Source organism: Eptatretus burgeri, chromosome 16, assembly GCF_056783735.1.
Source record: "Eptatretus burgeri isolate ZD-2024b chromosome 16, Ebu_testis_v1, whole genome shotgun sequence".
Classification (NCBI taxonomy): Eukaryota; Metazoa; Chordata; class Myxini; order Myxiniformes; family Myxinidae; genus Eptatretus; species Eptatretus burgeri.
The window spans coordinates 3317851-3342850 of NC_140976.1; the positions used below are offsets into that span (position 1 = coordinate 3317851).

The 25000-nt window shown below is 47.3% G+C and overlaps 1 protein-coding gene across 10 annotated transcripts in view; it reads right to left on the reverse strand.

Annotated features, from left to right (window-relative positions):
• The window catches only part of LOC147010336 (transient receptor potential cation channel subfamily M member 4-like), a 582375-nt gene that overhangs the window by 209629 nt on the left and 347746 nt on the right, over positions 1-25000 (reverse strand). For 9 of the 10 annotated variants that reach the window (XR_015052249.1, XR_015052248.1, XM_085858968.1 and 6 more), the window contains 4 exons: positions 18727-18803; positions 17776-17923; positions 17469-17649; positions 16200-16366 (listed from right to left, as the gene is read on the reverse strand). Coding sequence is in view for 8 of the 10 variants with exons in the window: in XM_085858968.1 (XP_085715094.1) it covers positions 16200-16366; positions 17469-17649; positions 17776-17923; positions 18727-18803 (573 nt within the window). In the remaining 2 variants the exon portion in view is untranslated. Of the gene's footprint in view, positions 1-16199; positions 16367-17468; positions 17650-17775; positions 17924-18726; positions 18804-21742; positions 21803-25000 lie in introns of those variants that run through there. The other variant, XM_085858971.1, reaches the window with a different exon arrangement.

Here is a 25000-nt window from a genome sequence, read left to right on the forward strand (position 1 = left end):
TTCAGGGTGCCAGTCATTCTGTGCAAGTCGCCGACTGATTACAACAAAAGAGCCCCAGATCATCACGCTTCCTCCTCCATGTTTGACAATTGGTGTCACATACTGAGGAACCATCTTTTCGCCGACTCGACGACGTACAAAAACCCTGCGTGATGAACCGGAGATTTCAAATTTTTATTCATCGGTCCATGAGACCTTCTTCCAGTTTTCAGCAGTCCACTGGCGGTGATTCACGGCCCAGGAAAGCCTCCTTTTTATTTTGTAATCTCAGCCATGGCTTTCTTACTGCCACTCGACCTGTCAAACCTGCAGCTCGAAGTCTTCTTGTCACAGTTGAAACTGAGATTTCCTTACTTCGACCAGTGTTAAGCTGTGCTTGAAGCTGCTGTCCTGTGAGCCGCCTGTCACGCAAGCTGTTGACTCTCAGAAACTTGTCTTCTGATTGTGCTGTGGCTTTGGGTCTGCCAGAACTCTTCCTGTCACAGAAACCTCCAGTTTCCAAGTGCCTTTTGATGGTGTAGGAAACTGTAATCACTGACACCTTGCTATTCCTTTGCAATTTCTCGAAAGAAAAGACCTCCACTTTTAAGGGTTATAATGGTATGTCTGTCTTCCTTTGTTAATCGTCTTTTTCTCACCATAATGATAGCAATATACTCCTTCCTGCAGTGCAATATTGTTCAAGTAAAGCTTCAGAGGGTGGAGCAACACAGTCTGTTCCAACACTGCTTTTATACAGACAGAGGGTTTGTAACTAATCAACAAAAGTTTGGACACCTGAGGGAATTGTTTGCATCACCTTTCAAGGCTTGATTTACTTCCATTGCTGCAGAACAACTGCAGTTGCTAACCCATTACATGTTCCCTGAAAAGGGCGTTTTTTAACAACTCTGATATTTACATTATTTTTCAGTTTTTGGTCACCAAAACTTCCTTTTTAACCTCTGGCATTTTACCGCTTTGCTTTGTACCATTTCATGTTATTCACTGGACTTGAACTGCTTAAATTTCAGTAAAAACTGTAAAATGGGGGTGTTCTAAAACTTTTGACCGGTCATGTATATATTTACATATGTATATATGTGTATATATATATATATATATATATATATATATATATATATATATATATATATATATATATATATATATATATATATATATATACATATATATATATATATATATATATATATATATATATATATATATATATATATATATATACATATATATATACATATGAGCCTGGTGTTGGCGCAGTGGTTAGGGCAGCGGCTTGGGATCCAAAAGGTCCTGATTTCAAGCCCCGTTGGGCCACTGAATTAATACACCAGGGGGTTGACTCAGCCTGTCATCCTTCCGAGGTCGGCGAAATGAGTACCAATATACTGGGCCGGTGTATACCCCGGTTAAAATAGGTGTATCATATCCCTGTGTCGTAAAAGGCGACCAGGGTTGCGTCAGGAAGGGCATCCGGCGTAAAACATGTGCCAAATCACGATGCGGATCATACGGATGATCTGCTGTGGCGACCCCTTACAGGAGCAGCTGAAAGAAGAAGAAGAATATATATATATATATATATATATATATATATATATATACATATATATATATATACATATATATATATATATACATATATATATATATATATATACATATATATTGTTACGGGACGGGGGGGGGGGTCGGCCGCCAACCGACCGCTCTGAACGGAGCCGCAAGCCGAGTCGGCCTGACCGATCGCCTGGAATATAGATCGCCGTCCGGTTAAGTCCGAGCGACGGGTCCTTGTACAAGAACTGAAATACGCCAATGGGCAGATCACTGGGGTAGGGTCGATTGTCAATCTTCAATGTACCTAAATACCCACGTGATCCAACTACCGGGGTATTCCACCCTCTACCGAGCCAAGCAGAAGCCAAAGGCCCACTGAACAACTCCTCTGCAGAAGCAAAAAGCTTCCGAAGGCTTCAACCCTCACCCAAGCCAAGCAGGACCCGACGGCCTGCTGAACGACTCCCCTCAACTCCGAACACAGGACTCCGCACACGAACCAAGAAAGGATCTCCTCTTATCCTTCTCCGCCCCCTTCCCCCACGCCCGGCGTGACTCATGCCCTCGTGATCCATCCCCCGCTCAACCACGGGTGGGAGGGAGTTGTTGACATCATGAATCATGGGACGGGAGGGTTCTTCTTCCTCTTCGCAGAAGAGGGGGAGGGACGTCTCCATTGTTTCGTTCCCTAACTATTAAAACAATCCACAGCGCATCTAATCGATTTCTGAACATTTAAACAATGGAAGGTGAGCTATCTAGGGAACAAGCACTTATCGACATTGCTGACTAAAGGAACCTGTATGTTGTGTGCAATCGAATTCCAAACTCGTAACACTATCCCCTCACCTTTTTACAGACTCGTCCCGAGTCGTCAAATTTTCGTGTGACCAGCATGTGTAAGTTTTCCCCTAATACGTTCTACCTTCGGATCCCTGAGTGCGACATTTCTTTAAACGTGTGCCAAAAATAAATAACCGAATGCGCTGTGTAACTTACTAAACAAACTCGCACAGATTCATTCTGACAACTTAACTAAAATTGCCGGCGCTAAAACAAACATGCAGGCGGGGGTTCACGTATTTACCATTTTCATTTGACTTATCCATTACTTAACCATGGCACAGCACTTGTGATCTGTGAAAGGGGAAAGGCAAAAGTCATTTCAAAGTTAATTGATGCAGGAGAATGGATGGAGATGGTCACAAAACACAAATGAGCATGATGGATGCATGGGCTGCCTGCAGGGCAGTCCTTGCAAAACTGGATGTTCCTAGCGCACATGGTGATGGATGAACACAGGGGCAAACGCAAACAAGGGCTCGCAGGCATGGGGTCATGGCAGAGGCAGGCAAACGAGGCATGGCAAGAGAAGCCCATGCAGAACAGGCGGCTGCAGCACAACAGGCCGACAGGTGAAGCTGGCCGGCCTCTGGTGTGGTTCCATAAGGTCTGGAGGGAGTGTGGTGGTGCCGCCCACTCTGAAGGCAGGCTTGGACTGAGCCTGTCACCCCCCACTCTATTGCCTTTGCCTGTCTCTGTCATTACCCACTCCCTTAATTTGCCACAAAACACAACAAAATTTTGCCCCTCCTTATTTTTATTATTTTTATTTCCCTTTTATAATGGTCTCCCTCACCCCCTTTATCGTCTCTGTCCTTCTAACCTATCCTGTCAACCTTACCCACTCCCAACCCCTGCGTTCCTTCTCTGGAGGGGAATAGGGAGAGACTTGCATCCTGTCTCGAGGCCCAATGAAGCCTCAGAATGGCCTCCTCAGAGTTCAGCGATCTACCAAGGTGGGTCCAGCGGCCGAAAACGAGTGAAGGGATGCATGGTGCGAAGGGGTACATCTCTTATCTACCCTAACATTCATTAAACCTGAAACTACCCCGGGGCTTTCCAAAAACGTCTCGCACTTTTAAACCATCGGTTCTAAAAACCATGATTCCCGTCGCCTGTGTTGGTGTCCATTAAAAATTTGGGCCTTGCCCTCAAATTTTCATTCGTGCCCTCGCACAATTTCCTTGCTGGGCAGCGTGGCTCAACTGGCAAGAACTTCCCCTCTGCCGAACTCTAACCATGGCACCCCCTGGCTGCCTCCGAGCCTCGCTGCTCCCTACAATGCAGGGGGTTGCCCTCTCTGGCATTGCCCCCTCTCCGATACCCACGTGGCGTATTGATGCCCCGGGTCCCTTTCCGAGGGTCGCCCGTGCCCACTACACTGCCCCCGTGGCATTCTGGCGCTACGGGTCCCGTTTCCGACGGGTCGCCCATGCCCACTACACTATCCCGGCCCCTCTTGGGCCCTTGGCCTACTCTGGCCGACTAGTCCGATGCCTGGGGTGCCCACTAAACAAAACTCACCTTTCCACAGCCACGCTCCCAGCCGGTCCATGAACTCCTGCACCCCTCCAAACGGGTTTCGTGCCTTCTCTCGACACCAACAAAACGACCTCCTGTTAGTAAATTTGAATAACCCACCAGCTAACATTAATCTGACCCCGGGGTCACTTGGGTGGGAATCACTCCTCCCCCCAATCAGTCATTCGCACCATCCATACCACATTTGCTCCACTCACACACTTGGGCCCGCTGTCCCACACTCATTCCTCACACATATTCCATTTCACAACTCACACCAACACTCTATAATGCCATCCTTCCTAACTAAATCCCCTGACTAACTCGTGCTCCCTCGTCATCCCTTAAAACTCATGCACGTTCCATTTACTCTACGTCGCTAAGCTACGTCTCCACTACACATTTCCAGTCTGTCCGTGTCTCCAAAAATCCAACAATTCCCATTTCCTAAATCTGAACTAAAATCCCTCCAACTAATCCCTTCCACGGGCTCCATGAGGAACAACCCATGTCTTCCACCCCTGCCTGGGAATCCTGTTCACCCGAAGCGAGGCTTGCTTCTTTTTTCCCCCCTTTTAGTTGCACACCACCAGCGCGGCAACTCACAGCCTGCACACCAGCGCGGCAATTCACAGCCGCGCTCTTTTCCGTGACGTCATGGCAGCTGTTCGCGTACCTCGTCCCCTTGGACGGTAACATCGGCAGGGATTCCCTTCTACCGGATTTCAACCATGCAGCCACGACATCACTGGGCATCCCAAAGCAAGCCCCGCGGTTCGAGGGGTTCCCCACGCGAGCACATGTGCTCTGCTCGTCCGTAACCTGCGCCGCGGAATCTCCGATGACGTCACTCGCACCCCGAACCTGCACGATTTCTCACGCAAGACGGTGTTCGCATAACGAATCGGGGGAGCCGCTTCGCACGCTGTGCGAACAGAACGTGCGACGCAGGCCACATGGAGCTTGACAAAGACACTCACCCGCAGAACCCGTCCGAATCAAATTCCGAATCCAACCGACCTTTTGTCCGTCCACGGGATCGACGACATGCACGGCGTGCGTTTCCGGACCAGATTTCACTTGCGCAGCCGCGCACGTGGCGGCCTTGTGCGTAGCACAGCACGGACCCTGCGCTCGCTGCTGTGCAAACCCTGCACGGTTACCAAAATAGCTACGGCCGCTACACGGCTTTTGTCCCTTATCTGTCGCAGTCGTCGTCACCATTCAACGTGCACACTCCTGCGTGCCACGACACTCACACACCTCACCATTACACTCGGACATGCGGTTGCGGTCTCCCGCATGCTAACCGCCATCTCCCTGTCATACCGCCACCTCACACACGCGGTCTCTCTCACACATCGTCTTTCACTCACACACACCATACTACCCACACACGCGGTTCCTGTCACATGCGGTGCTTCATCCACACACGGTGCTTCATCCACACACAGAGTGTTTCATCCACACAGTGTTTCATACACACACGGCGTTTCATACACACGGCGTTTCATACACACACGGCGTTTCATACACACACGGCGTTTCTTACACACACGGCGTTTCATCCATAAACGGCGTTTCATCCATAAACGGCGTTTCATACACACACGGCGTTTCATCCACACTCGGCGTTTCATACACACACGGCGTTTCATACACACACGGCGTTTCATACACACACGGCGTTTCTTACACACACGGCGTTTCATCCATAAACGGCGTTTCATCCACACACGGCGTTTCATCCACAGACGGCGTTTCATCCACACTCGGCGTTTCATACACACACGGCGTTTCATCCACACACGGCGTTTCATCCACACACGGCATTTCATACACACACGGCGCTTCATCCACACACGGCGTTTCATCCACAGACGGCGTTTCATACACACACGGCGTTTCATACACACACGGTGCTTCATCCACACACGGTGCTTCATCCACCCACCGTGTTTCATCCACACACGGTGCTTCATCCACACACAGTGCTTCATCCACACCATGCGTGCTGGAAAGCACGCATTTCGGCACACTCGCACACACATTTCGACACCACACACACCGGAACAACCACGCTGGGAATTAGCACCACCACAAGGGGTCCCGGGGTTTCCATAACCCCCAAGCTCCGTGTGCACCCGTTCGCAACTCTCGCCCGTTCCACCTCACAAAGCTCGACCGGACCCACCTGGTCGTGATCTGCTTCAAGGGGGCATATTCCCTCCCCTCTTTCCTGAAGGAGGCTATCCAGCTGCTTGCACCGGGTCACGACACCTTCCCCGAGCTCCCCTCATGGTCTCTCGCTACCTCTGTGTGTGCGTGTTCGTTTTTAGTATCTTCCACCCCGTCCAATTCATCCTCTCTCTCCTGTGTCTCTGTTTCCGTGACTATTTGCGTTTCCATCACCTTGTTCGTTTCCTTCGTCTCCACTATTATTTCTGCCGTCGTCACCTCGTGTCTCGTCTTGCACGTTTCGGTCTCCCCTTTTAATTTTTCCCTCTCCATCACTGTCACTCTCTCTGCCGTTACGAGTCTCATCCAACATGTCTCTCGTATTATTTTATCCACCACCGCGGGGCCGACACAGTCCACACTCCCCCTCAGTTCGCTCGCTCCAGCACGTGGCATCGCCATTTTGAGCTCCACTGCCCGCGTTTCGCCACGTGCATGCGCCATTATGCCTCTTATGCCCAGACTTACTGCCTTTTGCCCTGCCTGGAGACTCAACCCCATGCGCTGCATTTCACCCCGCATTTCTTTCATTTCGTTTTTCCCCTCGAGTGCGTTTTCATCCATTTTTGCAAGCAATATTTATAATAGCTGGCCCATGTCAGGTGGCCCGGTGGCAGTCGCTTCGCCATTATCGGGCACGGATCCACCGGGGACCGAGGAGGGATTTGGACGGAGGAGGGGAGGGGGTGTCATACACCACGGCCCCCGCCGCTGCGCCCATTGCGGACTCTGCATTTATTTGCGGGGAATAGTCAACCTGCAAAATGGGAGTGTCCTGCATGGTCATTTCGTCTTGAGCCATAGATTCTAACATTTCCAAATCCATTCCTAATCCCTCCTGCCCCTGCTCGCTTTGGCTGAACATTTTGCGTGCTGGGAATAAAATTTATAACGCTCGTCGTTTGGGGACACGTAGAGGGGGAGGGTTGCTCCGTATACCCCTGATCCGACTCCGTGAATTTTGCTACTGAGGCGGAGGGTTCGTATCTCCACTCCTGAACACCAATTGTTACGGGCCGGGGGATCGGCCGCCAACCGACCGCTCTGAACGGAGCCGCAAGTCGGGTCGGCCCGACCGATCGCCCTGAAGATAGATCACCGCCCGGATAAGTCCGAGTCGACGAGTCCTTGTACAAGAACCGAAATACGCCAATGGGCAGATCACGTGGGGTAGGGTCGATTGCCAATCTTCAATGTACCTAAATACCCACGTGATCCAACTCCCGGGGTATTCCACCCTCGACGGAACTCGTAAGGAACAAACCACCGAGGCGAGTCTGTCCCGTGCGCGATTCCGAGCGGCGTAATCGCCGAGAACCGTCGGTCCAAATGTCCCCCTTTTATGGCAAACCAACGGCTTTCTCACTCCCAACACACGGAATGCTCAGTCAATGAAAGAATCGACGGGACAAGCTGGAAACATTTAACAATTGGGGTATTTATTAATAATAATGGGGAACTTGGGAAGCACGTAAGAGCAGAACTATACCGACTTTACGAAATGCAATACAATCATTTACAGCACACAAAGCACTTAACAATTTCCGACTTATGAGACAGGCCCACGGACACACGTACGCACACACACACAGACCGAAGAAATGGTGGCAGAGGCCTTCAATAACGAGCTCCAGCTCGGAAGACAGGTGAGCTGAAACCCAGAGCCCATCTCGAACTTCTCCACCTCGTGTGGTCCTCAAGTTGTTCAGACCCAGGCTCCAGCGAGAGTGAGCTGGATCCAATCGCCGTGAGCCGCGATCCTTCCCGAGCTCCCGCAAATCCTCCCATGCTTCTCAACACGTGCTGGTGAGACGAGACGCCGATCCTTCCTGTCGATGCACCGCTTCCCCGAGGAACCACCTCCAAGAAGAGGTCGATGAGTCGCACCAAGCCAGGAACCAAACGGAGAACAAAGAGCTCCACGAACCAAGAAGAAGAAGAAGAAGCCTCCACTCGCAGCTCTCCAAGAAATCGACCGAGTCAAGCAAAAGCCAAAGGCCCACAGAACAACTCCTCTGCAGAAGCAAAAAGCTTCCGAAGGCCTCAACCCTAACCCAAGCCAAGCAGGACCCGACGGCCTGCTGAACGACTCCTATCCCATCAACTCCGAACACAGGACTCCGCACACGAACCAAGAAAGGATCTCCTCTTATCCTTCTCCACCCCTTCCTCCACACCCGACGTGACTCATGCCCTCGTGATCCATCCCCCGCTCAACCACGGGTAGGAGGGAGTTGTTGACATCATGAATCACGGGACGGCAGGGTTCTTCTTCCTCTTTGCAGAAGAGGGGGAGGGACGTCTCCATTGTTTCGTTCCCTAACTATTAAATCGATCCGCAGCTCATCTAATTGATTTCTGAACATTTAAACAATGGAAGTTGAGCTATCTTGGGAACAAGCACTTATCGACATAGCTGACGAAAGGAACCTGTATGTTGTGTGCAATCGAATTCCAAATTCGTAACAATATATGTATGTTTATATATATATATATATATATATATATATATATATATATGTGTGTGTGTGTGTATATATATATATATATATATATATATATATATATATATATATATATATATATATATATATATATATATATATATCTATATATATATATATATTGTTAAGGTTCGGGGGTGGGGGGATTCTGACGATGGCGTCAATCACTGTCCGTAACCAGTTTGGGTTTTCTCACCCTACTCTCGACAGCCAAATGTTACAGATTCGGCGCCACCCGAACCACCGCCATCTCCGGGGTTATAACGCCGGCTGGTTCAGCACAGGCCTCGGGTCACGCGTCGCGAATCGCGATACCAATGTACCCCTGGACCTTACCAGTTGGGGAAATAGACTCCGGTTACAGACTGGTTTTGTCAGATACCGAGCGAATTCTGCCAGTTTGTAACCATTTTGGTTTTTATATCCAAATCGAGTGGATCGTTCCTCGGCACGGCACAAATTAATTCAAAGCGGCAACTTCATACGAATCAGCCACATTTATTATGGACATCGAGGAACACGACACAAGCAAAGCATTCACGACAATGTTATAATTAATCGAAAACCCGTTCTTAACTAGAGAGCTACGGATTACGGGTTTTGAAGGGGACCCTAACGAGATAAGCCTTAAACAACATGCAGACGAGACATGGACAGCATGCAGACAAGACACAGAGTACTTGGTGATGTTTCATGAATGAGAGGAAAGTGTCAAAGGCACGAATGTGGCTCGTGACAAGCCGATGTTTACGGATTCGAGCGCCCAAGCTCAAACACGCCGCGTGGCAAAATGGCGCTCGTCCATGTGCCGCAGCCCTCATGCACGCAGCCTAGGACGTTCAGACCCCGCGAGATCGACTGCACCAGACCGTCAGGTCGATGGTGGGTTTCAGCTGGTTTCTCATAAGGTCCAGCATACAAGTCCAGGCCTGGCCTGTTCACCAGACCAGGCCAAATCGAGGTGTTGGGCTCTGCAGGCTGGGTCCATGGGATTCCAGGACGTCGTCGAGCTGTGAGGTGAGTAGGGACAGTCAGAGGCTCCGTCACTGGACTCCGGATGAACCTGTCGATGTGCTCCTCACGAAAGCCGATCGCGCCCCACCTCCGCACTCAGTTTCACCACTGCCGATCGCGGACTCGTCGCGTTCAGGTTCAGCTCCTCTCCCGGCAGATTCACACTGCCTTTTCCTTTGCTCGCTCGCCTCGAAGCCCACTGCAGTTTTACTTCTTCAGTTTCACTTCTCCTTTTCGGCCCTCGCTCGCCTCAAAGCCGACTAATGACTCACACACAGCCAGCCCTATTTAGCCGATCGCGCCTCACCGGCACTCAGTTTCACCACCGCCTTCCCCGGCGTTCCTGCAGTCTTTTCCTTCACTCGCTCGCCTCAAAACTGACTGGCTCCTCCCTTCAGTTTCACTTCCTTCTCTAGGCCACTCACCCTCTCAGTGCTGGGCGGGGACTATTGTCCGGAGAGAGGAAGGAAAAAGAAGAACCTCTCGGTCCCCCACCAATATACCAACGATGAACAGCTTCTGACACCTCCTGACACACATGTCGCGTCCATTTACCAAACAACCTGGCTAAACATGCATTTAATGGGGGATCTGGGCTAATCCTATATTTAATAACACACGAAGGGCCATTTCCGCAACAATATATGTGTATATATATATATATATATATATATATATATATATATATATATATATATATATATATATATATATATATATATAATATATGTTAGATTGGTCCATGATCAATATGAAAAATATAAAGTTGTCTGAATGTTCCCTCCACATGGCTTGTTTTTGTTCACTATGATATACTTATTTTCCTGTGAATTGTTGTGGTCCTACGATAACGTTTCGCAGTCGCTCAAAGATGAGGCTTTTTGGCTGATGAGTGAAATTTGCATCATTTTGAGATGGATTGTTGGTACTCCTGTTTGCCCCCCCCCCTGCCAAACCAGCGGCGTGGTGGTGCTTCTGTTACAGCGATAGAAGGGGGTGGCAGCACGAGTGGGAACGGTGAGGGTGGTTCGTTTTAGACTCGCGTGTCTTGAGCAGCCGCACTCTTCAATAATATATTGTGCTGATCATGTCATATTTTTGGTCCATCGTTTCTTTGGCTTAGGTTAAGTGATGGTGTTGAAGCTCGGACTCCGTTCTTCTTCTGAAAGCTGGCTACTGGGAGCATCGATATCACAGCTTTCTGCCGGAAGATTGCCACGTAGACTAGATGTTCTACCCCTCTTACAATTCCACCATGTTACCGAGAACAAGACTCTTGCTGAGAGCTATAGAATCACGTGTTGTGAAGTGATTGAGGTGTGGAATAGAGCTAGATTGCTCACGCAATGTCCGTATGCATGCGTACGTAAGCTGAAAAAGCTCCAGGAGAGATATCTAAAACTAAAGAAAAATCGCAAAAGGGACAACGACACTGGTGAAATGAACAATGATCTATTTCTCTCAGACCTGGAGGAGTTATTCGACGTAGCGACAGCCAATGCATTGTCGGAAATAGTGATCAGTGCCGACCGTGACTTCCTGGAGCATCAGCGAGAGAGTGCGTTCTCTCGTAGCATGGCTGGAGCTGATTTAGTCACCTACTCTAAAGAGGAAAATAAACGAAAAAGAGACGAAAATGAAGACTTAGCTCGGCAACGTTACGCGAAAAGGGAAAGCCGCAAGCTGAAGGTAACTGAAAGCGAACCGCTATCGTCTACGTCAGGTGAATCTGAATCTGAAAGTCTGGAGGATGAATATATGGCTCCCTCAACGTCATCAGAGACCCCTGGCTGCAGTAAAACAGAAGCTCATTCGGCTACTTCATCCAATCCCAAACCAAAGAACATTTTCCGATCTCCAGATGTTGTAGCAGCGCTGGATCGCGTGAACTTGCCAGATCGCGGGGCTGTGTTCGTGGCCGGAGCTGTCGCCAAGACCCTCGGTCATGATATCGGCGACATCACCCTATCATGGAGCTCTGTACGACGTTATCGTATGGAGGGATGTAGAGAAGCAGCTGCCGCCGAGGAAGACGACTTCTCCCTGAAAGGACCTCTTTTACTCCACTGGGATGGTAACATGCATGCACGAACATGCATGGCCTGAGCCTCAAGAAACCCGTTCCATCAGCGGGGCCGTGCACTTTACCAACAAGACTGCCTCTCCAATATTGATCGAACATGTCTGCCAGGCAAGGGTGATCGTTTTTACCAGAGACGCATACGGAGATTGCATTCCTACAAGTGTAACGATCATGTCAGCTGCTGCTCCTCCGTTTTCATCCAGCGATTCCGTCGATCCTGATAACTACCTATCAACTGAATTGCACGATCAGTTCCACCAAATCAACAAGGCTCATGACAACGTGTTTAATCCCCAAATTTCCAAATATAACGGAGCTCGCAGCAAGATTGAGGCCTTTGTAAACATGGGTCCAACGTTACCTCCACAGAGGAAGTGGAGACTCCCTCAATATAACAAGAGTAATTTAGACAAACTGCAAGAGAAGTTTGATGAACTGGAAGCTGCAGGCATTGTGGCTAAGCCCGAACATGTCAACGTTCGTGTAGAGTATTTAAACCCTTCCTTCCTTATCAAGAAGCCAAGTGGAGGGAGTAGACTCATCACATCCTTTGGTGAGGTAGCACAATACAGTAAACCCCAACCCTCCCTGATGCCCAATGTTGACATCATGCTGCGACAGAGTGCAAGATGGCAGTGTATCATCACCACTGATCTTGTAAAGGCCTTCTACGAAATCCCACTATCTCATGACTCCATGAAGTACTGTGGTGTTGCTACTCCTTATAAAGGAATCCGTGTCTACACGAGGTCGGCGATGGGAATGCTCGGCTCTGAGACTTGCTGAGAAGAGCTCATGTCTCAGGTCTTGGTGGAGCTTATATGCAGGAAGGCTGTGTTACCAAGATGGCTGATGATCTCGACATAGGTGGCGATACACCTGAAAATGCACTTAACAACAGGTGCCAAGTCTTGGTCGCATTGTGAAAGAACAACTTATGTCTTTCAGCGGTAAAGGCTATTATTTGCCCAAGGTCAACCACAGTGCTGGGATGGACATGGCATAACGTAACATTGAGCGCAAGCCCCCACAAGGTTGCTCGCCTCTCCGCAGTGGAGCCCCCCTCAACTGTTCGGGCTTTGCGGTCATTTGTGGGAGCATACAAAGTTCTCAGCCGAGTCTGACATGGCTATGCTGACCTGCTTGACCCTCTGGACATGGCTACCGTGGTCAAAGCTTCATGTGAGAAGATAGTGTGGTCTGATGAGTTACGTCATGCCTTCAAATCTGCTCAGAATATGCGTTGAAGAATTGCAAGACTGTTGTTATAGCTAGACCTGACGATGTGCTGTGGATTGTCACTGATGGATCTGTCAAGAACAAAGGAATTGCAGCTTCATTGTATGCGCACAGAGATGGCATCTTGCGTCTAGCGGGGTTCATCAATGCGAAACTCCGAAAGCACCAGGTCACATGGCTGCCTTGTGAGGTAGAAGCCCTGTGTATTGGAGCAGCCATCTGACATTTCGCACCTTTCATCGTCCAGTCTCACCACAGTGCCCAAGTGTTAACAGATAGTCGCCCCTGTGTTCAAGGGTGCAACAAGCTTATGTGCGGCGAATTCTCATCCAGTTCCAGAGTAACTTCATTCTTGTCCAATGCCAGCCGTTACTGTGTGCAGGTTAGGCATATTGATGGTATCGCCAACTTGCCGTCTGATTTTGGGAGTCGCAACCCCCGAGAGTCTCTCAACGCAAACTGTCAAGTATGCAAGTTTATTGAAGAAATGGAGGCTTGCATCGTGTGCAGTGTCTCTGAAGGTGAAGTACTGGAGGGCACAGTCAGAATGCCATTTACGAGCCGCGTTGTTTGGCATGCTAAACAATTGGAGTGCCCTGACCTCAGACGCACCCATTCTCACCTAATCCAAGGTTCTTGCCCAGCTTGAAAATTGACAAAGGTGGGGGACATCAAGAGGTACCTCAGAGTCGTGACTGTGGCTAACGATGGCCTCCCAGTCGTCAGAGATAACCAACCGTTCAAGCCCCCTCGTGAATGGATCGTGATCCCCCGCTCAGTGGTTGATGGACTATTGACCGCTTCACACATCAGGTTCAACCAACCATCGAAACAACAAATTAAGCGTGCCTTCAACAGGTATTTTTTTGCCTTAAACATTGACAGGACCACTGATTCCATCTCCTCGCCATGTCACCAATGCCAGTCGATAAGGTGATTGCTTGTGCATCCACATCCTCAGTCATCGACGGAGCCACCGACTGTTGTCAGGGCATCATACGCCGCAGATGTAATGTGCAGGTATCGTCAGCATATCTCCGTCCTCCGAGAGAAAGTGTCCTCTCACACATCGACGAAGCTTATTGATAGCGAAAGACACGACCAGTTATGCAATGCCATCCTTACAATGTGTGCAGAGCTACGCCTCCTGGGAGATATCCCCTTTACCATACGGGTCGACCCCGCACCCAGATTTGACGCCTTGGTTAACAATCCTACAATGAAAAGACACGGCATCCACTTTCAGGTCGTTCAAACCAAAAACTGTAACAAAAATCTGGTGGCCGAATGAGCTAATGAAGAGCTTGGCTTAGAATGCTCATGTGTGTCCCAAGAGGGTGGCCCTTTATCTGAAGTTACCTTAGCATTGGCAACAGGCAAGATGAATCAGCGTATACGCAGAGACGGCTTCTCCGCTAGAGAGGTCTGGACACAACGAGACCAACTCACTGGTGAGCAGTAACCGATGTCAGACAGCTAATTTTCAATCAGAATATTAGCAGGAAGGAAAAACATTCCCCAAGCACTCTGGCGAAATCTCGCAGCCATTCCACCACAACTGCAACTCCCCGTTTCTGCATTGGTGACCTCGTTTTCCTCAAGGATGACAGAGCAAAGCTCATGACAAGTATATGGTGACACAGATTTCTCGTGACGATGGATGGTGCCAACTCAGAAAGTTCACACCTTCGCAGCAAAACCTACGACGTTCGAGTATGTGACTGCTATCTTGTTGCGCCTACAATAGTGGGTCAGACCCAGTATGGCCCTGTTAGAGGCCAAGAATCAACTTCAGGTTCCGAGTCCGATTCTGAGCTGACCTCGCCCCACCATCTTTCACCGGTCACACCTGGCTCCATTGTGCCCAGCCAAGGGACCATTTCATAACAAGAAGTCTCATGAGATACAACGGGTCATGCCCTATCAGAATCAATTATGCTACCCACACCACCAGAGGCTATTATCAGGCCACCAGACATACACGCTGGCATTTCGTCTGCTGAACCGGTCAGTTCGAAGAAGTCTTACTCTCCACCTTCAACGAGGAGGTCTTTCCGCTCACGCCGCCCTCCTGCGTGGCTGTGCAGTGATTAGTGGATCATGGAGACGAACGGAAGACCAAGACAACTTTCGTGCTAACAATTTTGTGTCACTCCAACAACCACATTGCATATATGTAGTCTCTATCTCAACATACAGTTCCTTGCAAAACCGTTATACTATGTTCGTGATTTTTTCATTTGTAGTTGAGACTTACAAGTTTCATTTGTAGTCCATGTTCATGTTCTTTCAGAAACCAGAAGGAAGACCCAAGAGGCAATTACGCCATTAATGTTGTTGTTGTTGTTGTTGTTGTTGTTGTTGTTGTTGTTGTTGTGGTTTTACCATGTACGGCTCCACGCACGTGCGCGAGTCATTATCCCGGCCGGTATGGCAGCGTGTCAAGGCTTGAATAAAAACCTTCGTTAGAGAACCTGATCTACTGACCTCATTGGCCTTAGTGTTTTGTTTGCACCGTAATAGTTTATACGGTGTCAGTAGGAGTTCGCAACTTCCTAACGGTGTGCAAGTGCTGTGTTGGGAGAAGAATGAAGTTCAAGACACCCGTATTGAGATCTTTGCTCATGATTATGCTGAGGCATCTCCAGAGAGGAACTGCACAGGATGGGTCTCAGAGGATGTAGTGAAGCCCAGTAATGGAAATGGATGAGAGAATGAGGTGATGTTGGGCAGTCAAACATGATTGAAGTCCCCATGATGTTCTTGATGAAATGGGAAGGTCAGGCCGATTATCATGGCCTCCATTGATGCTTTCGCACATTTTTGACAATACTTTAGGGACTCGGACGTGGGTGCTTACAACTCGTAGATGCGTCTTCAATGGCCAGACATGTTGTGGCAGTAACACAGTGCTGTAAGGAGGGCAGGTGAGCCCAAGTGGTGGATCCAGAGAACAGTCATCCAGCTGACCAGCTGACAAGTAAAGTGATCTACATTACAAGTTGGGATACGATATGTTGCATTCAACAACAACTATTAACAAAACGTAACTTTCACGTCAACAACCATTGTACAAACATTAAATACAATACCAACGTGCTTGTGATGGGCTGTTTAACAGTTTGTATCGAGTGTGGTATTTATCGCAATACACTGTGGCATTGAGTGCAACTTATTGCATGTGATACACGTACCTTTAATATCTGCTTCCTCTCCGAGTCACATATTTCACCCCAAGAGGCAAACCCAAGGGTGACCACTTTTGACTGTTGAGATCTTCTGCAAATCTCGTAATCTCGTACCGCCTCTCCCACCACCTTGGCCACTCCACATTGGATTCCATCAGTTATGATCCATACTCCTGAAAAAACAAAACAGGTTTTTTTCCAGTCACATAACATACCACCGACTCCTTCATAATTCCTCATACCCATCTAAAGAGACATTCTCTGACACACTGGCTCAACTGGCAAAGGGTGATCTTCATGGGTCATGAAATCCCATGAGATTTGATCCACAAAAGGGCAAAAAAAATATGGGATGAAAGCCGAATACTTAGATTCTGCTCTCACGTGGACATACATGACACAGGGAATGTTGTTTACTCCAAAGAACACTTGTGCTTGAATGTATCAATAAAAACATAGGGGCACCACCCCTCGGCACTCACCTGGTAGTTGCTGGATAAGATAACCAGGGAACCACTGGTAGGCATGGATGATCCACAAAATGTGGAATGGACAAGAAAGTAAATACCTACGGTTGTTTTTTAATGCCGTGAACAAAGTTTGGTACATCACGGGTGATGAAGGTTGAGGTCAAGTTTCATCGGAATTGTGTGCGTAGTTTCGGAGAAGAAAGAAAATACATATTTTGGGGAACAACCCCTACCCCACTCCGCACTTTGGTACATCACGGATGATGAACGTTGTGGTAAAGTTTCATCGGAATCGTTCATGTAATTTCCATGAAGAATTTGCAAGTATTTCGGACGCATGACATGCCATCACATAAGCTCTCCGGAACTACGTTCCAGGTGAGCTAAACCCGATTATAAGGTTTTAAAGACAATAAATGAAAACGTTAGAACGGTGAAGCAGCTGAGGTTAAAAATGAAAATGGATGGAAGGGATTTAATCCTTTGGTTTGTTGTCGATGTGGATGGACTGTAAGTATCGCCTGGATGAGACATTAGCACACTCGCTTCTGAACTGTGTAGCCTGGGTTTGAATCTCGACCAAGCTACAAACCGTCATTCTGCTGATAAGCAGGCTCGAATCTCGACTCACATACAAACCGTCATACTGGTGATGAGGAGGTTCAAATCACGACTCGCATATGAACCGTCATCCTGGTGTTTACCAGGTTTGAATCTCGACCCATCTATAAACTGTCACTCTGGTGTGTACCATTTTAATTTTGTTTGACATTACCTGTGCATGTCACAGGTTTATAGAACACACCTGTATTTTGAGCAGTTTTCATTAGCCCTCGTTTGAAGACCTCCTTGAGAGTAGGTTTCATCTCAATGCCTGTAGTTCCTCCGGTCAGCGAAATGACCAAGTTTGGGTTTTCCAGCTTCCAATGCTTGGTGACGAAGTTATACAACGCAGCAGGACATGTGTCATTCTTTACACGTATGAACTGTGGGTGGAGGGGGGGAGTAGTTGGACAAACAGAACGTGTCATGACAAGAAACACAAGTCTAATGAGTCCCAATCGTTTCACATTTTGGCCTGAATCATCACCTGGTGCAAAGCGTTCACCTACTTGAGCATTTTTGTGGGACTTGAAATTGGATCGGCTTGGCTTGAGGCTTGAAACATTGAAGTCAATATTTCCAATGAGTGTATCCTTTTCGTTTTGGACTGTGTGTTCTTGTTGGTTTTGGACCTCACAGTATTCACATGCAGACGACCTGTGAAAGTGTAAAAAAGAAAGAGAAAGAGATGATACAGAAAGAATTTAAGGAAGAAGAAGAAGAAGAAGAAGAAAAAGAAGAAGAAGAAGAAGAAGAGAAGAAGAAGAAGAGAAGAAGAAGAAGAAGAAGAAGAAGAAGAAGAAGAAGAAGAAGAAGAAGAAGAAGAAGTAGAAGTAGAAGAAGAAGAAGAAGAAGAAGAAGCTTGCAGTCACAATTTGCTAAATGGAACACTCTTCAGATTGGCTTTTCAACTTTGGACCTTTTTCTTTTAAAACTCGCACAGCCTCATTTATATACAAAATTGAGACTCATGGAAGAATGAGGAAATGGAGGGAAAGAAGGGAATGTATGGTGACAATGGGGCCCACAGTGAGACACAAGCAAGGGGAGGAACGAACAACAAACGAGGAGAGTGAGAATGGGAGGAAACCTGCAAGAAAGAGGGTTGGGTTGGAAAGGGTTACTGGGGATAGAAAAGATAACTGGTAGGATGTGGGGGGTGCTGGAGCGATGCACCACTTGCTTGAAGCTCTGCAGAGAAAAGTGGGTTTGAAGGCAATTCCACAAATGGGGGGAAAAGGAACAAGAAAGGACAGGTGTGGGGAGAACCTGGACTTTGGGGGGTGCAGTTTTTGGGGGTTTAACCAGGAGGCGAGGCTATGCAGCAGCTGTAGCACACCACCCCGTACCTAAAGACAAATTTAAATCGCACAGGGTACCAGCACACAATTACCTCCTCTTTTCAAAAGGTACCACGGAATCTTTTCCATGATCAACAGCAGTGAAAGAATAAAACTTACGATGCCATTTCAGATGGAATGTAAGAACATTCTCTCTCCATTATTGCCTTTCTGGAGATCCAATTCCTCAGAAAAACCTGGAACACATTGCAAAGCGGTTCATGAAGCGGTTGATACGGAACAACTGGTCTTGCTAAAGGAACACACCCCAGGAGTCCAGCAGCAGCGACGAAGTGTGATGGAGGAAGAAAAGTTGGTGTGCTGGAGGGAGAGAGTAAGGATGTGATGGAGGGAGAGAGGGAGGAGGATGTGATGGAGGGAGTTTGGGTGTGCTGGAGGGAGTTTGGGTGTGTTGGAGGGAGGGAGGATGTGTTGGAGGGAGGGAGGTTTTGTTGTGATGGAGGGAGTTTGGGTGTGTTCGAGGGAGGTTGGGTATTATGGAGGGAGTTTGGGTGTGTACGAGGGAGGTTGGGTGTGATGGAGGGAGGTTGGGTGTGTTCGAGGGAGGTTGGGTATGATGGAGGGAGTTTGGGTGTGTTCGAGGGAGGTTGGGTATGATGGAGGGAGTTTGGGTGTGTTCGAGGGAGGTTGGGTATGATGGAGGGAGGTTGGGTGTGATGGAGGGAGTTTGGGTGTGCTGGAGGGAGTTTGGGTGTGCTGGAGGGAGTTTGGGTGTGTTGGAGGGAGGGAGAATGTGTTGGAGGGAGGTTTAGTTGTGATGGAGGGAGTTTGGGTGTGCTGGAGGGAGTTTGGGTGTGCTGGAGGGAGTTTGGGTGTGTTGGAGGGAGGGAGGATGTGTTGGAGGGAGGGAGGTTTTGTTGTGATGGAGGGAGTTTGGGTGTGTTCGAGGGAGGCTGGGTATGATGGAGGGATTCAGGCTGTGTTCGAGGGAGGTTGGGTGTGGTCGGGGAAGGTTGGGTATGATGGAGGGAGTCTGTGGGTGTTCGAGGGAGGTTGGGTAAGATGGAGGGAGTTTGGGTGTGTTCGAGGGAGGTTGGGTATGATGGAGGGAGGTTGGGTGTGATGGAGGGAGTTTGGATGTGCTGGAGGGAGTTTGGGTGTGCTGGAGGGAGTTTGGGTGTGTTGGAGGGAGGGAGAATGTGTTGGAGGGAGGTTTAGTTGTGATGGAGGGAGTTTGGGTGTGCTGGAGGGAGTTTGGGTGTGTTGGAGGGAGGGAGGATGTGTTGGAGGGAGGGAGGTTTTGTTGTGATGGAGGGAGTTTGGGTGTGTTCAAGGGAGGTTGGGTATGATGGAGGGAGTTTGGGTGTGTTCGAGGGAGGTTGGGTGTGATGGAGGGAGGTTGGGTGTGTTCGAGGGAGGTTGGGTGTGATGGAGGGAGGTTGGGTGTGTTCGAGGGAGGTTGGGTATGATGGAGGGAGTTTGGGTGTGTTCGAGGGAGGTTGGGTATTATGGAGGGAGTTTGGGTGTGTTCGAGGGAGGTTGGGTATGATGGAGGGAGTTTGGGTGTGCTGGAGGGAGTTTGGGTGTGTTGGAGGGAGGGAGAATGTGTTGGAGGGAGGTTTAGTTGTGATGGAGGGAGTTTGGGTGTGTTGGAGGGAGTTTGGGTGTGTTGGAGGGAGGTTGGTGTGATGAAGCCGTGCCAGAGAATACTCGAGTTTGGTGAACTCAGTTTGAGTGAAAACTATCGTAATTGGAGAACACGTCATCACATGACCACAAGGCGCTATTTCGATTGGAGGATACGTCAACACATGACCACAAGGCGCCATTTTGATTGGAGGATATGTCATCACATGACCACAAGGCCCCATTTGGTTTCCCATCTTCGCTGAGTGAAGCACGATAAATTTGTGTGCATTTGTGTAACATGGGGCTCTCCACTTCAAGTGAAACAGACAGCAACTAGAGGGGGAGCACTCGGGAGAGTGCAAAACCTCCGCCGCCAATACTGCTGGGTCAGTCAAGTGAACCTTATATCTTATTCATTAAATATGATGTCAACAGTGCTGACAGAGTTATAGTTCTTTTCTCCAACATTTTTTTTTTGGGGGGGGTGGGTGGAAATCACTTAAAACCTGAAAAAAATGCAAAAAAAAAATTCGAAGTTTTGGTGAAAAAAAAGTTGCAAACATTTTTTTTCTCAAACAATTTTTTTTTTGGGGGGGGGGTTGGAAATCACTTAAAACATGTAGAAATGCAAAAAAAAATTTTTCCCTTTTTTGGGGGGACGGTGACAATTTTTTTGGGGGGTTGGAAATCACTTAAAATATGTGGAAATGCAAAAAAAAGTTTTCTCTAACAATTTTTTGGGGGGTTGGAAATCACTTAAAACATGTAGAAATGCAAAAAAAAATTTCTCTTACAATTTTTTTTGAGGGGGGGGGTAATTTTTTGTGGGGGGGGTTGGAAATCACTTAAAACATGTTGAAATGCAAAAAAAAATTATCTATTTTTGGGGGGGTTGGAAATTACTTAAAACATGTAGAAATGCAAAAAAAAAATTTTTTTCTCGAACAATTTTTTTTTGGGGGGGGGGGTGACCAAGTCCAAAAATTAATGGCATGATCCTTGGACCATACCTAACCCCCGCACCAAGTTTCGTCGAAATCCGTCGAGGAGTTTTTCCGTAATACTGTTCACGAACAAACAAACAAACAGAAAGGGGTGAAAACAGTAACCTCCATCCATCTTCGAAGATGGACGGAGGTGAATGAAATTTGATTGACTGTGTTTATTACCCTCAGAGCTTGCTTGTTCACCACACCCTGTGCTATTCTGGTTACGGTCACAAACCACTGCGATAACTTAACCAGCACAACGACTTGTCTAACCACCAGTTTACCGAGCCAATACAGCGTCAAAAACAGCTTGGTTATCTGCAGAGGACAATGGTGTCACCTGGAAGGCACATCAGGCTGCAAACCATCCTGAGCATGGAGGAATGATGTCTGAACCATGTCATTCAAGCACAACTGTAACAACTGGACCCCCAGTACGTACAATTACCACCAGTCATGAAAGCAATCATCCTCTGATACAATCTGATGAGTGTTCGTGGGCCGACGGTGCAACTAGAACCGGCAAATTATCTTAGAGTTAGAAAACAAAGCTTCACCACGAATGGTTCGAGACCGCAAGGAAACCCGAGAGATCTCTCCATCCGCGTGGTCACGTCAGTCAGTAGAGTCTATCTGCAGGAGACCATGCATACATCCCTGACGCGGTGCACATCTCGATGATGACCACTCGCACAAAATAGCTTCCTTCTTGTCATGCCGTTTTCCCAATGGTGAGCACCGGAAGTACAAACGCAAGCTAAATAGCGCCCTCTGCGTCGTGAACAATTACAACATCTGGTACAAGGAGGAAAATAAATAATTTACAGAATATAAACAACAACAAAAACAACAATGTGAGTTAGGCACCCTTAAAATGACTGGGACTATTCTTCACCTGGCCACCTCCAGGTGGACTCTCAGTCACATTTACATCTTGTCATCATTATAATTTTTTATTCTGAAGTCAGTTTTGGGGTGTAAAAGATAAAATGCTGTTGAGCATGGGGCAGTTCTAATCGATCAGACAAAGGAAAGCGGATGCCTCTTTGTCGTCGTGATCCAGAAAGCAGGAAAATATGATGGAGTAAAAGTTTGTTGCACGGATTGGAGAGACGACGACGACGACGACGACGACGACGACTCATTTCTGATTGCGGTGTTGAGAATAATTACATTGCTGTTAAAACGAGCAAAATAAAATCAGGACAAATAAGTAAAAATAACTAAAATCACAGTGAGAGAAAGGGATTCCCTTTTATCGGTTCCATTGAAGGTATTTACTTCATATTTGTTACCTCCACCACCGAAGGGAGATGGAAGTTATGTTTTCACCTCTGTCTGTCTGTTTGTTTGTTTGTGAACAAAATATCTCAAAATGTTATGGATGGAGTCGGATGAAACTTGGTGGACGAGTTGGTTAGGTGACAAGCTTATTAGATCTTAGTTCAGGTCCGAATCCAGGTCCGATCTATCAGCAGGATACAAAACGTAAAGTAATCAGCTTGGCGGAGGTATGCTCTCTACGAGTGAGATTCTCGTTTTAACTGCTCTTTCCGCCCACACAGTTCACCAATTTTGTGCTGAAATTAGCGATAATATTCCAAGTAGGATCAGGAGTTGTACCACGTGACATCCTGTGTGACATCCCACCACATTCTGCCGAGTGGTTGTTTTGTACCCATGATCAGACCGCAAGCACGGATTCAATTTTGAGGGAAATCAGTGAAGCAGTTTTCCATTCCATAAGATTCAGACACGTACAGTGCCTTCAGAAAGTAATCACACCCCTCGACTTTTGCCACATTTTGTTGTTGCAACCTGAATTTAAAATGGATTAAAATTAAGTTTTTTTTGCCACCGATATACACAGAATACCCCATAATGACAAAGTGAAAAGATGTTATTAGAAATTTTTTACAAATTAATTAAAAATTAAAAGCTTATATGTCTTGCGTTAATAAGTATTCACCCCCTTTGCTATTATCTTCCAAATTGAGCTCAGGTGCATCCAATTTCCTTTGATCATCCTTGAGACGTCTCTACAATTTGATTGGAATCCAGCTGTGGCTAAAACAATTGATTGAACATGATTTAGAAAAACACACACCATTCTATAAGAGTGCCCACAGATGACAGGTCAAGTCAGAGCAGAAACTCCACCATGAAGTCCAAGGAACTGTCCGTATAAATCTGAGATAGAATTGTGAGGAGGCATAGATGTGGGGAAGGGTATCAAACAATTTCTATAGTGCTGAAAGTTCCCAAGAGCACAGTGACCTCCATCATTAAGAAATGGAAAGAATATGGAACAACCCAAACTCTTCTGAGAGCTGGCCGTCCGACCGAACTGATCAATTGGGCATGAAGGACTTTGGTCATGAAGTGACCAAGAACCCAATGTCCACTCTGACAGAGCTACAGGGCTCCTTGGCTGAGATGGGAGAACCTGTCGGAAGGACAACAGTTTCTGCAGCACTTCACAAATCTCAGCTTTATGGGAGAGGGGCCAGACGGAAGCCAATGCTGAGAAACAGGCACATGAAAGCAAGCCTGGAGTTTTAAAAAAGGCACGTGAAAGACTCTGAGAGCATGAGGCAAAATATTCTGTGGGGTAATGAGATGAAAATTTAACTCTTTCGCCTGAATGCAAATTGCTATGTCTGATGGAAACCGAGCACAGCTCTTTACCCATTTAACACCATCCCTACCATGAAGCATGGTGGTGGCAGCAACAAGCTATGGAGATGCTTTTCAGTGTCAGGGACTGGAAGACTTATAAGGATAGAGGGAACAATGAATGGAGCCAAATACAAGCAAATCCTTGAGGAGAACCTGCTTCAGAGTGCAAAACATCTTGCACTGTGTTAAAGACTTACGTTCCCACATGACAATGACTCCAAGCACACAGCCAAAGCAACACTTGAATGGCTTCAGAACAAGAATGTTAAAGCCCTTGCACGGCCCCACTTCAGCCCAGAATTGAATTCCATTGAGAATCTGTGGAAAGCCTTGAAGATTGATGTTCACTGACACTCCCCATCCAACTTCACAGAGCTTGAGCAAATCTACAAGGAAGAATTGAGAAAATCCCCAAATCCAGACGTGCAAAGCTGATACAGACATACCCAAGAAGACTCGAAGCTGTAATCGCTGCCAAAGATGCTTCCACAAAGTATTGACTTGATGTAAGACATTTAAACTTACCTCCAGTGGAGCAGATTGTATACTTATCGATGCAAGACATTTCAGCTTTTCATTTTTAATTAATTTGGAAGGATTTCTAAAAAACTTGTTTTCTCTTTGTCATTATGGGGTGTTTTGTGGAGATCGGTGGCAAAAAAAAAATTAAATTTGATCAATTTTAAATTCAGGCTGGAACACAACAAAGTGTGACAAAAGTCGAGGGCTGTGAATACTTTCTGAAGGCACTGCATACTGTTCAGAGAATCTTAGTGTGATTGTATATCCACATGATTTATATACATTACATGATTACAGGATATTCCAAAATAATATGGACCAAACTCGGTTGTGGAATGCTTGTCAAATGTCCCTCTGGATCTGGGCGGTTGGTGGTTCGAACCCCGGCCGAGTCGTATGAAAGACTTTTTTAAAATGGTATGTGATGTGTGCTGCTTGCTTGCTTGATGTTCAGCATTTTAAAAGGATAAAGCATGGACAACGACAACCACCATTAACAACCATAGCGCAGATGTAATGAGCCGAAATGTCTCCTCCTGCATTGAAGTTCCTTGTGAGGGACCTCATCATTTTGTGAATCTTCTTGTCTCAAACAGACAATGAAAGAAAAACAG